This window comes from Meriones unguiculatus, chromosome 1 (assembly GCF_030254825.1).
Source record: "Meriones unguiculatus strain TT.TT164.6M chromosome 1, Bangor_MerUng_6.1, whole genome shotgun sequence".
Lineage (NCBI taxonomy): Eukaryota > Metazoa > Chordata > Mammalia > Rodentia > Muridae > Meriones > Meriones unguiculatus.
In genome coordinates this window covers 122,364,081-122,382,662 of record NC_083349.1, presented here as the reverse complement: position 1 = coordinate 122,382,662, position 18,582 = coordinate 122,364,081, and the positions used below count along the sequence as shown (strand labels likewise).

The following is an 18,582-nucleotide window of genomic DNA, read 5'->3' as shown; positions in this document are numbered from 1 at the left end:
GTCTGTCTGTCTATCCATCCATCCAGTTTTCTGCCTCCTAGTGTGCCTGAGTGCTAGAGGAAGGCACCAGATCTCTCACATTACAGATGGTTGTGAGCCACCATGTGGTTGCTGGGGATTGAACTCAGGATCTTTGGAAGAACAGCCAGTGCTCTTAATCTCTGAGCCATCTCTCCAGCCCTGAAGTAATCTTGTTAATGGAAGACAAGCATGACACCACCTGGAAGAAGCCTTAAAGGGAACAAAGTGCCAACTCTGGATTCCCTAAACACGATATAATCTAGTTTCAGCCAGTTATTTGAAGACTTTTGTTACTAGTGGCTGAATATAGATAGTCCTTGGTAGTACAGGGTGTCTACAAAGTCTGTCACAGTCCTTTCCAGTAAATCATTTCTTTCTCTTCCATGTGTGGCGTCAACTGTTAAGACACAGAAGCCTGAGATGGGTCAAGATATCATGAAGCCAGCTGTGGTAGCCACACCTTTAATCCCAGCAACTGGGAAGCAAGGCAGGTAGATCTCCTTTAGTTTGAGGCCAGCATGGCTTATATAGCAAATTCCAGAATAACCAGGTCTACAGAGAGAGAGATATCCTGTCTCAGAAAACAATCTCATTACTGATAGAGAAGACTGGGGACATCAACTTTCAGGTTGGTGGATAGATGGACCTAACAAGCCATCACTGAGCTAGACAGGATATTTGCCCGTTTCTGCCCTAACTTGGGCTTTTCATCTTCAAAGCCACTGACACTTTGGACAGGAGAAATCCACTGTCTAGGTTTATCATGTTTGGTGACATTGTTCAGTGACATGCTGTCCTCTACTTCCTTCCAGGTGTTAGTAGCACCTTAGCCTTGTATCCAACGCATTTCTAGACATTGCTGAATGTCGAAGTGTGTGTGTGTGTGTGTATGGAATAACTCAACAACTACAGCTATGCACCCCCTAAGAATGGCTTTTAAAAATGTGTGAATGTGTTGTGTATTGAATATGAAGGCCAGAGGTTGACACTGGCTCTCTTCCTCAGTAATGTTCCATTTTACTTTTGATAGTGTCTTTCTCTGGACTTGGGGCTCAGTTTGGCTAGGCTAGTTGGTCAGTGAGCTTCAGGGGTCAGATTCTGCTGGTGTTACAGGGATATACCATGGTGCCCAGCATTTCATGCAGACGATGGTCATCCAAATCTAGGTCATGTTTGTGCAGCAGGCACTTTAATAACTAAACTATTTCTTCAAAACAACAATGTATATTTCCATAGGCAGGAAGTTCTCAAAGACTAGCCCAAAGCGATAGCACCCTTAACATTTGGTTCCCTTCTTCAAACTGACCAGAGAGGCCAGGCCATTTTCTTGCGTGTTTAAGACAAGGATGCAGGAGTAATACCAGAGTTCTTCATAGAGACCTAACACTACGGTGTTTTTATCCAATGCTCTCTCCTTTTGCTACACGTCTCTGTACAGAGAGCCATTTCCCTGGAGCTGCTGTGAACACTTGCTTAGGGACCGAGAGGCCCTAGTGAGGAAGGATGAAGCCACTGCTCCTGATGGACAGTCAGAGAAAGAAGGGAGCGAGTGTACATGCACACTTGGCCACAGACCTCCTCAGGACTAGACTCAGGAACTCACTGGAGCTCAAAGGGGGGTTGCCCCAGTCACTCGCAGTAGAGTAGGTAGCATACTCGTGAGGCCAGCGGAGGAAAGCCCTGGAAACTAACCTGCAGAACCCCATTTTATCAGTTCTAAAAGGAAGAGGCCAAGCAGCAGAAGACAGGAGTGAATAGACATTCACTACTTAGAGAAGTTCCCGTCCACAGGATTTCGTGCAGAGCAAAGCAGAGCAGCTGCTGCACCCCACAGGTCAGAGACCTCTGCTCACCTCTGCTAATGCTTCCTCCAAACCCACCACCCTCTGCTTGCCCTGTCTTTTGTTACTCATTCTTCCACATTCTCCAGACCTACCTGCTCCTCTGTGGTGGTATCTCATTGGATGAATTCCTCTCCTGGTTTTAACTATCACACATGAACCAACATCTGCCAGTGTGCTCCACAAAGCTCAGCAGTTCCTGGGGGCTTAGGCCTCTATACACAGATGCCAGAACTATCCCTTCATCAAATGTGTGTCTAAAGTCTGTTACCCATTTGCCGTTTCTCTTGCATTCCCTGTCTCATCAAATCATTCCACCAACTAGTCCAATGAGGAAACGGAGTACCTTCTAAGCCAGCAGTGCTCAACCTGTGGGTCGCAACCCCTTTGGGGGTCAAACAACCCTTTCACAGGGGTTTCCCTAAGACCATCAGAAAACACAGATGTTCACATTATGATAACAGCAGCAGAATTACTGCTATAAAGTAGCAACAAAAATAATTTTATGGTTAGGCGTCACAACATGGAACTGTATGAAAGGGTCGAAGCATTAGGAAGGTTGAGAACACTGTTCTAAGACTTTCTTTGGCTAATTTCAAACAACAACCTTTTATATATAAGGAGGGAACACCTGGAGGCCAAAAATGGTACTTTCGAGGAATCTTGAAATACACCAGCAGGTTGCTGGGCTCACTGTGAATAAAGAACACAGGGCAGGCAGTGTTATTTTTTTAAAATATTTTAATTTTGGATCCCTATTTTAAATCTTTTTTTTTTTTTTTTGTATACACAGTTGTTATTTCAAGTTGCTTCAAATCTTTTGTAAAGCAAGGGAGATTTAACATACTGATGATGCGTCCCAGACTCCTGTACAACAAGCCAGGTCCTATCAGCCCCACGCCGCACTCGCCCGCTCACCTGTTTGCTAGACATTTATTGGGCACTTGTTCTGGACTAGGCGTGGTGCACGGTACTGAGCACAACTATGAAAAAGGTCTCTTGCGGAGCTCACAGTCTAGTGGTAAGATTACTGAGTAAACTGAGGCACAGAGAGGTAAATGACTTACCCACTGAGGTAGAAATAGCTGGGTGCTTGGGAAGGCGGGACGAGAGTTGAGTGTGGGCAGGGTACAATGCACGGGAGGTAAGCCCCTCTGTGGAGGAGCAAGGCTGCACGCAGAAACACATTGTGAGATCTGCTCACAAGAAGCATAATAATGCTTTTAATTTCACCATGACCAAATTCACGTTGTGGTGAACTGATCCACTGCCAGACGGCATTTCTGTAGTTTCCCCCAGTGCCTTGAGGCATGCCACCAATCTACGGGGACATACGACTCTGTAGGCAGCTTAGAATCAAGAAGTAGCTGACTCCAACTGTAGCACTGGGGACCGTATTAAAATACTTTCAGTACATGAAGCTAAATGTACAGGCATCTGTGAAACTTCTTCACATAAAACTTTAAAAAAAAACTCCTCTCACCCCCATTCAGAGGGTTCTAATAAGTTACGGGTACGGAGGAAGTAGAGCGTTGTCTGTCATTTTCCCTATATACATTATTTTGGCTGTTTAGGGTAGAAGTGTCACTCAGACACATTTCATAAGCAATCTAAACATGATACAGATATATACAAAGGTGCCACATTTGGCCCCGTGTGTGCGCCTCACCAGCGCACAGCACCTCACTGCAAATGTGAACCACTGTAAGGCAACTAACACCATCCATCAGGGCAGGGCGGAGTCCACGGCCAGCTGGCCAGATGTCTGTTCTTGTGACATTCTTTGTGATAAAATTATTTCAGAAGGCAAGAGGTCCATTTCACTGACAAAAGGCAGTGAAGGATTATCGAAAGCGCTTTTTTTGAATGTGGAAACCATCCAGGAACTGAAGCAGGAAGCTACTAGAGAACACTACTGGCCTTCAACGCTGCTACGGACTTAGAATGAGAACAAGAGCACTCCACGGAGACTTATTGCTGAGGATCAAATCGGTACATAATTCATCTACGCAGGATGCTCCAAAAGCCTTCATCACTTTGCAGTGCTGTCAGCCACTCCCTCTGAGTAGTTCCTCTCACCTCACTGAGGAGGCTTGTCTTCTGAAATAAGACAAAGAGACTGAGTGGTGGCTGTAACAGCAGCTGAGCACATGATTCAGCAGTTTAAAAGGAATGAAGTCCCCTGGTCAAGAAACTACTCTCACACCAATGGCAGAAATGAACTTTTCAGGCTCACAGACCAACAGGCACTCCAAGCCTGTGGTTGGAAAGCACCTGCTAGAGAATGCAGACAGCCTCTTTTGCCCAGAGTACATGAGCTGGTGCCCCCACAAAACCAACTCTAAAGCTCTCTTCACCATACTAAAATGGTGCCGAACACAGTCACAGAGTTTTTAAGAGTCAGGCCCTCTATGTAGCTGAGGCTGGTTTGCAATCTGGATCTTCTTGCTTTAGCTTTCCCAGTGCTGGGATTTCAGGAGTGCATGGGATATAGGATGCACAAAAGTATCTTAAACAGAGGCTGGAGAAATGGCACAGAAGGGAAGGGCTTCCACTGCTGTTCGTGAGGATCAGGGTTCCTTTTCTAGCACCCACATCTCATAAGCGCCTGTAATTATAGCTCCACTGGAGCCAACACCTTTGGCCTGCAATGGCACCTACACTCACGTGAGCACACAAGTGCCTGTAATCCAGCTCCAGGGGGTCTCTTTGGCCTGCAAGGGCACCTGCACTCATGTGCACATACCCACACACAGACACACATACACACACAATTAAAAATAAACATAAATCATAAAAAAAAACCCTTACAGATATGTTTGCAGGTTATATACAAAGTATTAGAACCATGGTATTTCTCTAATCGTAAAAGTGGTCTGTTTACCTTTCTCTGGGCATTCCGGATGTCTACTTTTAGATGGAGAGGCTCCTATTCCATCGGTCATTTTACCACTTGAGTGGTTCTGTTCTACTTCGCACAGATAGACATCAATGGGTCCTTTGGTGCTCCTGATATGCACTGTGATAGAATCCTAGCAAGGGATGCAGAAACCATACAGGTGAGCACGGCATCCACTAATCACAGTTTTTCAATGAACTTCAATTCTTGTAGTTTCCTTTCTACTGTGCATCTGAGAAAAGCATGCTTCCAACTGTCACTACATTTTAAACTACTGGCCACTCCCCAGTTAAGACCTCTGCTTAGCCATGTGAGCAGCAATGGTCTTGGAGCTACCGCACTGAAAGCTGAGTCCTCGGAAGCTGCTCCTCCTCTGGTGGCAGAGAGCTCTGGAGTACCCAACTCTGCTGTACAGTAAGGGCTTTGGGTTCCAAACTAGTGCAGAGGTACTGAGGTCACTGGAAGGCTATTCTCCTGTCCAGTTAAATGATGTAAGAGGAAAGGATGCAATCAAAACATGCCTTGTGTAATTCGAAACATCAAGTGCAAAGAGAGCTATGTTAAATGATGGTTGTTCTCTGGCCTCAGTTTAATTTACCCAGAAGCAAGTACCAATGGTTTTCCCACAAGAAATTAAAAATGTGTTTGCTTGTATTTAGCGGCTCAACGTGGAAGGGGCATTTTCAGTTACGACTCCTTGTCTTTCCCATTGGGAGCTGGCCTGGCTCTCCTCAAGCCCTCCCTTTCCACATCCACATGGACAGGTTGGTCTAGACACCACCGTTGCTGCAGCTCTTTGTCCACTATGGTGTTTCCTCCAAGCAAATGGGTGAGTTATTGTTCCTTAGAGAGACTCTAAACTTTATGTCTGACCTGGTACCAGACAGTTGAGACAGACTGACAAAAGTTGGGTGACTGGAGAGCCAGGGAAACCTTTTACCATTAAATAATGCAAGAAAACAATGTTGCTCCTAACTGACAGTCAATAGAAAGGACTTCAAAGTTTGCCAGCCACAAAATCATTCTGTAAACAGATTCCTGGGGAACTAAGGTATGGCTCACTGGTCCCTCTTGAGGAAGATCACCCATATCATGACAATCACAACCACCTGTAGCTCCAGTTCCAGGGAAGCCAACGCTGAGGCCTCCATGGGCATTTGCACTGAGGTGCACATATCCCCACACGATTACACAGAAGCTTTTAAAACAAATTAAAAAGAGGGACTTTTTAGGCCACACCGTCTCTGTCACAATTACTTAACTTTGCCATGGTAGCAGAAAAGCGGATGGGTGATATCTAAACAAAACTATTTACACGAACAAGAAGGAAGCCAGAATGAGCTGAAGTTCACCGTGCCAGCCCTCTACCAGGCACACAGTACACACTAGTATCCACTGGCCCAGCACAGTGCTGAAAACAGCCAGCCTGGAGGACCTCAATCACGGAGTTCTAAATGGGAACAAAAGAGGCTCAGGATGAGCTCAGAGGCTCAGAGCGATTTAGCAATTACAGTCAAGCAGATCAGAGCATCGAGACACCAAGCCCCATTGGTTCCTGTAGATGGATTAGCATACCCCAAAGAAAAGCTGTGCTGCAAGATTAGTGGCTAGTCAGTTTGAAAGAGTTTCAGCATCTGTGGAGTAACTCATCCTAAATGTGTTACTTGGATACTTGTCCTAAATCCGAATCAAACTAGGGAATGCCATCAAGTCACCATCTGAATGTGACGGAGGGAAAAGCTAGTGCTCCTTCATGACTGATGACCCACTGTCAGGTAACAGGGTCTCACTTGGACAGTGCTCTGCTGGGGACAGAAGAAAGGAGGATGGTGGGAGCATCCTTCACTATCGCAATGAAGGGCTGGGCATGTGCAGCCTGGGGGCTACCCAGCTGTCAGAACTCCATGATCTGTGTTGAGACGGGCCACTGGCTTTGGATCTGACCCCAGAAAGCCACCTCACCAAGTAGCTTTCCGGTGACAATTACTGTCAACACAAACTTTGCTGAAGTAGCTGGCAGTGGACACAAAGGCTGATCTTACAAATGTTGTGCACCTGTGACTCAGTGTCGTAGCTCATTCTTGATCTTTGGTGAGGTCACTGAAGCTCTGACAGTAACAGCTATTACTTTCAGAACTTTAAGACCAATGCTTCCATGGCCCATCAGCAGCAGCATGGCTGAAGAGTGCTTGCAAGCCAAACTCTGTCCTATGCCTGGTCCTGCTGGTCACCATGGGGGCTCCTGAAGTACTTCTCCCTCTCTGTCCTTGGCTCTCTCATCTCTGAGAAGATTACCAGGACTACCTCACTCATAGTTAAGCTAACAGGGGTATAGTCTGACAAGCACAAAGTTAATACGTGACTGTAGTGGTCACAGACATGGCAGCTAACTCAGGTCCTCCCTTTGAAAATCCTTTCTGCAGCACAGTGCTACCTACTTCTCTGGGAGCCGGAACATCCAGTCTGGTTTCCTCTGGAGCCTTCACTGCAATGACAATCTGTTCGTGGAAAGCTTGAATGCTGTGGATATCTTGATAGGTCACGTACGCTAGTGTGAAACGTGGTCAAGGATCTGACAAAAGGGGCGCATCACCAACCCCCAGCCCTGTCCCTGTTTTTTTTTGAGGCAAAGTCTTACTATTTTGCACTGGCTGGCCTGGAACTTACTGTATAGACCAGGCTAGCCTTGAACTCGGAGACCTGCCTTTATCTGCCTCCTGAGTGCTGGGAATAAAGGTGTGTGCCACCACACACAGCCATATCACCATCTCTTAAGTGAATGCAGGTACTAGAATAGCTTAGCATTTACAGGATACAACCTTACAATGAAGGGAAGCAGTCAGAAAAAAAACAAAAAAAAAACAAAAAAAAACTTCATGATAATTATTTCAAAAAAGAATTAAGATTTTATGGTGTTTTATAATATTTGTAATTCAAAGAGCTCCTTTATACCAAATACTGATTATAGCAATGCCTGGAGAAAAAAAATTAATAAAGCCTGAATCCTAAACATAAAGGGTTGGGTACAGCTGTTTCAAATCCCCAGTGGACGTCGAAAGCCATAGATTAATACCAAACCCAACATGCAGTGTGCATTTTCCTACAGTACAGTTCTATAATAAGATTGAATTTATAAATTAGGCATGGTAAGAAATCAATAAGAAGAGTGCAGCTACAACATAGAGCATACTAAAAATTATTTAAAAAAAACACCAAATTCTAGAATTTTGACTTAAAACTCTTATATCATAGCTGATTGTGGCAGCAGAAATTACAGAAAGCAAAACCACAGTTCAGGGGGACCACTATGCTCAAATCCCCACCTACAGTACGTTCAGTGTACATTCTCACTCCTAGAGTTAATGCTAGCACTTTCTAAGAGAACTTGAGAAAAAAGCACTCCGGGTTTGGGTAAGAATCCTCCAGAAGGCAGGGAAAACTAGTCTCCAGAACAGGAAGAACTGGAAGCAAGTTCTCCATGCTGCCATGCACCTGTGATCTCCCTTTAAAAGCATTTCAATCATCCAATGCCTCTCAACTCCTTCTACATGTTGCTGGACGCTTCACTCAATCCAGTTTCTCTGGCTTCCTTTCTTTTAGACTACAGACTCTCTGGTTGGCTGTGGCATTGCGAGCCTTGGCGTCCATTTTCTAACATCTGTCCTGTGGTAATAGGATTTGGCTGCCGTGCAGAGTAGAGGGAGCATGAATCGAGGGGCAGCTCAAATTCACAGGCACTCAGAGAGGGCACTGAAAGTCACAGACAGCAGAACAGTCTTGGGGCCCGGGAGAAGCAGACGCAGAGGACCAACCAGCCTCTTCTGGGTCCTGTTCCATGAGCTTCTGCGTGGAGTGCTGAGCTCAGACACTAATTCAGGCTGGCCTCGAACTCGTGATCCTCCTGCCTCTGCCTCTTTTAGCAAATTCTATCAGCGTGTTGCACCACAACCGGTGACATTAACGCAGTGGCAATGTTTTAGAAATAAATTAGCCCACAGATTAGGGAAAACCTGACTTTCACAAAAGCTGACAAACACTTCACTGTGCAGGACAGAAAATACAGAAATAAAGAAACACTCCTTAATTTAAGTAGCAACAGCAAGCTGAGTCTGTCACTGCCAACTGTCACGATGACTTAACCATTAAACACAAAGAAGCTACAACCAACATGATTGCTTCTGTATGTCTGAGGTTACAGCACCAAACTTCAATTTACTCTAACTTTTAAGGACCTAATTTTCTATCCTGAATATGTATCCCCAAGCTCTCCCTAACACATCATCTACTTTGGAAGCAGAAATTCTAAAAAGGTATGGATGGAAGGATATCTTTCATTTTCTTTGTCATCTGTTAACTCCAACAGTTGCTGAGCACAATCTTTAATCAACTCATCCAAGGCGTCTTCCATCGCCGACAGGTCAGAGAGCTCGGCCTGCAGCTTCTTCTGCTGGGGTACGGCTCCAAAGTTGTTCAGGTCAGAGCCTCTGCAGAAGGAGACAAACACACGGTCAGCAGCTGCTGGGAGGAGAGCAAGGCTGTCTATGAGGGACAGCTGGCCAAGTGAGAAAACCTGCTAGAACCTCATGTCTGCGTTTCCTTTAACACTGTCTGGGTGGTTATGCCTGTTCTTTTCTTGGGACAGGGTCTCTCTATGTAGCCTTGGCTGGCCTTGAACTCACAGAGAGCCACCTGCCTCTGCCTCCCCAGTGCTGGGATTTAAATGACTACACAGTACCCTAAAGGAGTATGGTCGCATCAGGTTGCCTGTATTTTTCCTCAACCAGTGTCCTTCACGAACCCCTTTCCTCTAACATTCGTTTAGTCATCTGATGATCTTTGGGTTTTACATCTGCCTGTGGTATCTCTGATGTACTCGAATGCGGAAATTCTTTTTCCTAAGTTTGCAGCTCTCTTCTGTGTGCGCATGCACACAGCTCCGTCCATGTCCTATCTTCGGGCCTTTTGGGTATTACAGCCAGGGCAGTGTGTCAGCGTCACAGTCACCCAGTGTACCCGCTCAGAACGCAGATGCCTGCTCCTCCCTGGAGAGATCCAATTGCAACCCGGGGAGCTGGTTTTTGGGCTGTGCACTACACTGCTCTTGAGAATCATGTCTTCAGTTACTAATTTTTACTAAGGAAATCCATTTTAAAAATCCCCTCAGTGGTTTCATTTTTATGATTGTAATGGGAAAATTAACTAATTAACTGCCTTATTCCATTTAGGTTTTCCACAGCATGTGAACAGTACTCTGCAGCTAATGTTCCCATTTCCCCCTAAGTAGTCACATACATTTAAGTGTACTGTGAGACAAGAAAACCTTAACCAACTTTTGCCTGAGAAGAATCATAACAACTCCACTTTCTATCCCCAAACACTGCAGCAGCTGGGCAGGACTGCCACTCACTCAAAGAGAAGGGGAAGGAGCAGAGAATGACGGGCAGCAACTCACATCCACCGTATGTGGTTCTTGGATTTCTTTTCCACAAGCTCGATGCCATCCAAGACGTTGGTGATGTCGTACACACGCCTTTTCCGGACTCCCAGTTTTGTGGCAACCTTGTTTAAGTCAAGGATGCCCCCAGGGGCAGATCTGACAAGATCCATAAACTTTCGAGTTAAGTACACCAGTGACACATCAAAACGGGGCCTCTTCACTTTCAGAGCTTCTGTAAATGAGGACACAGGACCACATGACCCCACACTTCTCAGCCCTCTTGATCAGACGCTTATTCCCTCAGGATCAGAACAGACAGCCACAGAAACCCCCTTGCAATAATCCGTCACTAGTAGTTTCTATGGAAACATTTCTCTAGCTGGATGAAAGCCTCAGCTGGTCTAAGCAAAGGCATCAGGTTTCAATAAAGGCCAGTGTGAGTTTCCACTAATTACCTGTTTCCACTAGTATTTATTTATACAAGTCTGGTATCTCTTATCAGAGAAGAAATTTCTGTAACCATCTCCACACTACACAGGAACAGGGCTAGAAATGATTTCACAATTAAATGCCTTCGTTCCATACATGTAATCTGCCAAAATACAATATACAGTTTTTAGTCATTCTTCCTTGGGGGTGTTGTTGAGGCATCATGAACCAGGCCCACAGATGCCAGGCAAGCACCTCATCACTGAGCAACTTATTTTATGTATAAGAGTGTTCTGCTTGCATGTGCGCACACCATGTGTGTGTCCAGTATCCACAGAGGTCAGAAAAAAGCATAGGATCCCCTGGAAATGGAGTTGCAGGTGGTTGTGAGCCACTGTATAGGTGCTGGGAATCAATATGGGTCCCCTGGAAGAACAACAAGTGCTCTTAACTACTGAGCCATCTCTCCAGGCATCCATACATACAGTTTTTAAAAGCAAAAGTAGGAAGGTATCATTTTGTAATATGTTCTTTTACTATTGTGAACATCATGATGTATGAACAAATATACTTCATTCATTTTCCAAGACAGGGTTTCTGTGTTGCCCTCGCTGTCCTGAAACTCACTCTGTTGACTAGGCTGGCCTTGAACTCTGAGTTTCGCTTGCTTCTGACTTCAAGTGCTGGGATTAAAGGGGTGCACCACTCCTACCTGGCTTAATTCATTATTCTTGATGGCTTCACATCTAAATGCATGGAGTATTTACTGAGTTATCCTAGTACTTGGGTACATAAACTCCAATAGTGCTCACAAGACAAGCCAGGTTTCAGTATTCTCACTTTATACTCACTCACTGGCTAGATGTTTATTGGGTACATTTTAATCTTATTAGCTCGGGTTATAAGCACATTCCGAGAATGTCAGCCATTTTATAAAGAACAAATCTAACGGAACATCTCTCTAACAAGGGCTGCTGTGGGGACACCTCTCCAACCAAGAGAACTGCATGGGCCTGATAAGGACCTCTGCTCTAAACAGAGGTATGTGCTGAGCAGTATTCAAAGTCACTTGAGAGCATGAAATGCAATCTTTGCTGGAGTGGAGGACTGGGAGGATGTTGGGAGCAACACAGGAAGATGAAGAGGGGAAGCTCCCAACTTCAAGGAGGGACAAAGTAACACCTGAGAACTGGGCACTCACTGGCGTCCAGACTAGGGGTAGAATTGCTAGCAGAGCCCTGACTGGGCTTGGGAGTCAGAGCCGACAGGCAGAGGTGCGGCCTATACAGACAGGATGAAGACTGCAGCTCCACAGCTGTACACATGGGATGCAACACTGACTCTGAGAGAGCTGCTTAACCTTTCTGGGCTTGGCCTACTCATTTATGATGAATGACTATCCACAGGTGTATTCTGAAGCATCGGTCATTCATGCAGATGTCATCATCAGTTGGTGTGGGCCAGTTGAAAAAACACTTCAAAGGTCAAGCTGACTCAACTCACTGACCAGCCACAGGGGAGATGGTGGCAGATGCTCAGGCAAACACAAGATGGTTTCTGAGAGAGATACCTGGGCATCCATAAAGGAAAAATCTGCCCATGAGGAGGACCAAATCAGGAGGAAATCAATGGAGGGGCCGCCAAGCACAAAGATCATCCAGTATCCTAAACGAGACCCCATGACAGAGCAAAGCCAGGAAGAGGAAAGCATGCAGGCAGGAGGCTATGCTGCCACGTGGTGCTGCCACTGCACTATGAGAGGGGCACAGACACCACACCCCCATCCACCCTCAACTTCAGCCACCAAGGTACCCTGTGCTGCTGTTCTACTTCTCAAAACCAAGCACATGACTCTCAAACTATAAAATCCAAACCTACTTAGGAATCAACTTACTTCTCATGGACACATACTGTACGTTTTCTTCTAGATTAATCCTTATTTTTGATGGCTGGAAAGAAAAAAACCAACAAAAATTAACTCACATTTTATAAACAGCAATGCAAATAAATTGACTTTGTTCAATGATAGTTTTTTTAAAGCCCCCCCATCCTGAGGTAATGAGGGTGTGAGAAAAAGGGTCTTTCCAAGCTGCACCTTGTCTGTGGTGTAACCCCCTGTAAGGACCCTCTCAGGCTGCGTGTGCTTCCGTGTGACTCAAGGAAGGCCGGCGGAAGATGGTAAGTGGGAACCTTCTGACAGACACTCCTCTATGCAGGCGCTGGGGAGAATGACGGTAAGGAAGGCTAATTTGCTCACCAACTCTCTCAGTCAGCCACGCACCCCCATTAACGAACCGTCAGAAGCCTTAAAGAAGTAATGGGAAGCAGTATGTGCTATGGATAGAGAAGTAAATACACTGTTAAATTACTGAAACAACCAGGCAACTGGCGGCAGCCCCGGTGTTGTTCTCGCCATGCTGCCGACTACTCGGAGGCTGCTGAAGATAAGTAAACTTGGATGACTTGCGATACATTTACGAATTGTTTTTGCTCCCTGCATAAGTACACGCTATGGCCATGTGGGAATAGTCTAGTTTCACAGCTGGAAAGAGGACCAACCACATAAAGACCGTACTGAAGGTCTATGACAATCTCGCTCATGGTCTATGAATGTGGCACAAATGGGATGGGAGGCTGGTTAAAGGGCCAGGCGTGGGGCACCTGGAGGCCAGCAGTGGAACAGCTGGAAGTCAGGGGACAACAGGGAAGCTGCTCACACCGGAGCTACGGAGCCTCTGTAGGTGATTCTTCACCTCTGACAAGATGAGAACATCTGGTAGCAGGTGCACTTGAGATGACTTCTTGCCACAAAAGCAGTTTAGGGCAGTCTGGGACTGAAATGAGCCCGTCCCCTGCTGACATTACGGTGAGAATGAGGCAAGGGGACTGTGAATCTGGCATCGGATATAACAATCTGTGTAACACTGAAGATGGATGCTTCTCCCACAGGCAGGGACTAGCTCTCAACTCTGCCGGCAACGGCATCCAGTATCAGAACTCTGAAGCAGTCCTGTGAAAGTCGACCACAGACAAGTGTGACCGATGGTCACTGCTATTTTTGCATGTAACCCTTCTCCAAACACACTGTGACAGGGCCTAGCTATTGAAGCAAGGCTCCCCTCTCCCTTACATTTATGTATTTCGTGTGTGTAGGTGCAATGGTGTACATGTGGAAATCAGAGGGCAACCTGTGGAGTTGGTTCTTTCCTCCCACCATATGGTTCCCGGAAGCTTGAACTCAGGCTGTCGGGCTTGGCAGCAGGTGCCATAACCTACCTTGCTATCATGCTGGCCTCTAAGGCTTTTTGAGAAAGGTCTCATACCACCCACGCTAACCTCAAAGTCAACCTGTTCATAAGGATGACTTTGAATTTTTGGGTTTCCTGTCTCCATTGAGGGCCAAGATTGCAGGTGTGTGCCTCAATGCCCATTTATTTGGTCCCAGGGATTGAACCCAGGGTTCCGTGTATGCTAAGTAAACACTACCAACTGAGCACACACTCTGGCCTCAAAGCAAGTTTCTTGAACTGAGAAATAACCCCAGCCTCTCACACTGATGTGAAAAGCGTGTGTGAACAGGTATCCTGAGGTTTAAGTATGCACTCAGAGCCACCTGCTGCAGAAGCTTTCTTTCTTAACGTACAGCAGCAAGGCCAAGCTCTGCACAGACTGCCTCCCTACCGGCTGGCCATTTGCTTTAGAAGGGCACCTCTTCTGCTTGCCCAGGTTGGTACAGGGACAGCACTCCAATTAGACACGAGAAAGGATGCCCAACCTGCAATAAATGCAGATCCATTACACACCAGCTGCACTGACACAGGAAACGGATTCCAAACCATCATTGGTTTTCTCCCCTGGGTATGAAATCCCTCCTCTTTCTAAGACAGCGTCTTGCTATCCTGTCCTGACTATTGTAGAAGTCCCTGTGCAGGTCAGGCTGGTTTTAATCGTGCCGTCCTCCTGCTTCAGCCTCCTGAGTGCTGGGACACTTAAGTGTGCTCACCATGCCTGGCTAATACTCTCTGTGAAGCCACAAAGCCATCTTGGGGCCACATGGACATAAGGGCAGAAGACCAGACCCCTCCCCACCCCAGCGGATACCATCACAGACCTCAGGACTGTCAGAGAACACTCAGCAGTGATCCGGTAAGTGAGTTGCACATTTGACATGTTCCCAACCACTTCCTTGCTGCTCCACTGTCACGTCTAGAAACCTCTGTGCCTACATCTGGGAACACAAAGTGCTACACTACCATCCCTGGGCCCCATCCCTTACATCTACAGCTTTGAGCAGCTTCAGAATCTTCTGTTTGGAGGGATGGGATAAGGATGGGATCGGGATCTTATTGTACAGCCCAGGTTGGCCTGGAGCTTGCTACACAGGCCAGATAGGCCTTTAACTCACCATCCTCCTGCCTCTGTCGCCCAAGGACTAGCATTACAGAACTGGGCCTCCACACCTGGCTAGAATCTTTAAAGGTGGGAGAGAAAAATAAAAAGGTGACATTTAGAGACTGATGTCCTCGGCACTGCCTCCTAAATAGCTAGTTCTCTCTATGCAGAGGCCTCTCTGTACTAGCTCCCTGTGTGGGAGCAATGCTCCTTCAGGAGCTCACTGAAGGTGACCGCTCCAAGGTGACTGCATTCATGTCATTGGGCAAGAACTTCCCTATATTCTAATGTGCAAACCAAGTTCACCTCCATCCAGCACTATTGTCTCCCTGCTCAAAGCCCAGATCTGGTTTAAGCAATTTATCCTGGCAACTCAGCAAGACATATAACTGCCCTGCACAACGGCTTATTAAATCTTCACATTTCTTAGTCAATTAAAACGACAGACAAGTTTCTTTTTCTTCTGTTAACAGAGCCCTAGGTCCTGGACTCACTTTGTAGACCAGGCTGGCTCCAACTCACAGAAATCTACCTACCTCTTCCTTTTGAGTGCTGGGATTAAAGGCGTGTGTTACTACATCAGCCTTAAGTCACTCTTTTACAGGCAAGAAAATACAGAGTTCTGACTTTATTAACTTTTTGCTTAATCATTTTGTGCATGGCCAGATAGATCTTCAGTACAGCATGAAATGGACAGAAAGACAAAAGCTCTGCGGAGAAGGGAGCAGTCAAGCACAGCATTGCTCTAGGGCACACAGAGTATGACTAACAAGTCTTGAGGCTAAGGAAGGGCTAAAGATACTCGTCTAAAGACAAGTTATCTATACATCTGGATTTCAGACACCTCGATGACAATATTAACTTGAGAAAACAGGGCCAAGGATGGAGTATGGAAACACACACACACAAAATAATATTTAGCAACAACAAACCTGGAGCCAGATTATGTTAAGAGGTTTCTACTCTGTCCTGGGAGCACTAAGGAATCACAATTATATTCTTTGGCCAAATGAGATCAGAAACACTCTTTTGAGACAATTACGGGAGAAAAAAAACACACAACAGTGAAGGGTGGCAACAGCGGCAGGAAACTGCTTGAGATGGCATTAGAACACTGAATAGCAGTTGATGACAGCTACTGATGTCAATAACTTCAGAGACCTGAGATGAGTGTGGGCCTGGGTATCTGGAGGCAATCCTTGAAGAGAGAAAAGGTAACAGAGCAATGCTTGGGCACCACAGCAGGCATGGCAACATTACAGTGAGAATGAGGCAAGGGGACCGTGAATCTGGCATCGGATATAACAATCTGAAATCTGTGGCTGGAAAGATGGCTCAGCAGTTACAAGCGTTTGCTGTTCTAGTGGGCTGAGTTCAGTTCCCATCATCCACATGCCAGCACACAACCACTTGTTAACTTTAGCTCCAGATGACCTGACTCCCTCTTCTGGCCTCTGTGGGCACCAGTACACACACAGTACACACCAGTACATACACACAGACATAATATGTTTAAAAAGTTTTATATCTAAGTAGGGACATCTAACTTACAGCTGGAATGCTCTGGAAAAAAAAATGTATTAGATTTGGGAGTTACCTCGAAGCAACTGATATCACCAGATTGGCTAAGAATATCTAAGACTTAGGAGGACCTTATCTTCTCATGCAACATGAAAAGCTAAGTGGTTTTACCAGTGTGAGCAGGTAAAGTGTCTATCAAATCCTCAAGAAACTCCATGGTTATAGGCCACAAGTTAAGGGGTAGTGAGAGATCACCTACATGAACAAACTGTAGAGAGACACCACATGTCTGAAAAGAAAGGAGAAAGGGACAAGGGGACCCACTGTGGCTGTTAAAGACACAACAGAGTTCTAAGCCAAGAGTGAGTGGTTAGCTGCCACACAAGATAAGGTATGAGACTGATACCAGCATTGACAAAACCTACAGTGATCTTGTTTACAGTAATCTAGAGGGTGCTTAGGACCCAAATCCTCAGCACAGTGCTGGCGGTAATGTACGATCAAGTAGAAACTGAATAGAAATCACTTAAAAAAAAAAAAAAGCAAAAGAAGGGAAAGAAATTAGGAAAGGCTGTCACTTGCAGTCATTCTGAGGTTCCTCCCAGTTTCCTCATTACTTAGCCACAGGCAAGTCACATATCTCTGAGACTGTTCTGACAAACTTAAGACAAGAATAACAGTCTCAAGGTTGTTGTGAGGAGTCAGACAAGGCAAAGCTCATGAACTATCTGGCAAGGATTGGCCGGAATGGCTTGGATATTGCTTGCCTTGGAGAGAAATCAGGAGATATGGACAAAGGACGATCCAGCAGGGGTCCTGAGAGCGGTGGGAAGCACAGAACGGAGGGAACTGTCGCTCTTTCATTTCCCCTGTCAAACACCAAAATCGCTCAGTTGGTTAAGGTACTTGCCACCAAGCTTTAAAAACTCAACCTGAGTTCCAGCCCGCGAACCACTGTGGAGGCAAGGAACAGACTTCCCCAAGTTGCCTTCCAAGTTCTAAACGCGACTCCCTGGAACCCGCGACCGCACCTACCCCCTGCCTCCACCAAGTAAGTAAATGGAATAGGAACAAGTAAAAAACACAAGGCGGTTCAAGAATCGGAGGTGCAGGGCTCTGAGCCCCGGGCACCAAGCGACCGGATGCAGAGGGTCCGAAGCCAGGAGTACGCCCCGCAGCACGTGACCCCCAGTAGCCCCTGACCCCCGCTCACCAGTAGGGTCTCCACGTTGATGGGGTCCCGGCAGCGGCGGCGCACGGTTTCCTGCGCCGGGTCCACCAGCAGGCTGGGCAGTCTCCGCGCCGGCCGCTGCTGACTCATGCTGCCCCGCGCCCCTCGCGCCCCACGCGCCCTCCCGCCTTCCCCGGCGGGCTCGGCGCGCGCGTTCCCGGCCCCGCAGCCCCTTCAGCGCCGCCCCGGCCGCCCGCTCCACCCACGGGGCGCCGCGGATCCACCCACGGAGCACCGCGACCCCTCTCGCCCAGCGCTGCGCTCAGGCGCGAAGGGGACCAGGGGTGACCGCGGAGGCGCTCAGGTTCCCGGGCCGGCCATCTTCCCGCATGCGCAGTGCGCCGGCCTTTGCACATGCGCACTGTCTTCCGTGGCGCTCTCCCGCGCGCCCCAGTCCTCGCCCGCTGCTGGCGCACGGGTATGCCGGAGGATGGATCCTCAGAAAGGATGGCGAAAGAAAACAAAGAGGTGGAGCAGGGATTCAGGGGGACCGGAGCGGACGTTCCCACATCCCCACCGGCGGACTGCAGGTTCTGAGTCCCGAGAGACTGTCGGGCACCCATCAAGCATCTGAAGATGCCTAGCACATGCTCGTAAACAAGCCATCCTAGTGACCAAAAGGCGCATGCTTCTAAGCCCAGCGCCATAGAGGCTCAGGCAGCAAGATCACGTGTTTGAAATCGAAGCCAGCTGAAGTGTGTCCGTGGGAGCAGACTTTGTCCTAAAGCCACAAACCCCCCCTTTTTTTTTTTTAAAAATTTTTCCACTTGCTGTATCAGGTTTTGATTCCTTATTGTATCAGGTTTTAGAC

The 18,582-nt window shown here is 46.9% G+C and overlaps 1 protein-coding gene across 1 annotated transcript; it reads right to left on the bottom strand.

The window, feature by feature from the left end:
• Nucleotides 1-2,585: 2,585 nt before the first annotated feature.
• E2f6 (E2F transcription factor 6) lies at nt 2,586-18,087 on the bottom strand. The gene is made up of 7 exons (XM_021628292.2): nt 17,754-18,087; nt 12,522-12,576; nt 10,214-10,430; nt 9,090-9,245; nt 7,200-7,314; nt 4,747-4,894; nt 2,586-3,962 (listed from the first exon to the last, which is right to left on the bottom strand). The coding sequence occupies exons 1-7, from the start codon at nt 17,859-17,861 to the stop codon at nt 3,943-3,945; spliced, it is 819 nt and encodes a 272-aa protein (XP_021483967.1). The 5' UTR covers nt 17,862-18,087; the 3' UTR covers nt 2,586-3,942.
• Between the last annotated feature and the right edge of the window lie 495 nt (nt 18,088-18,582).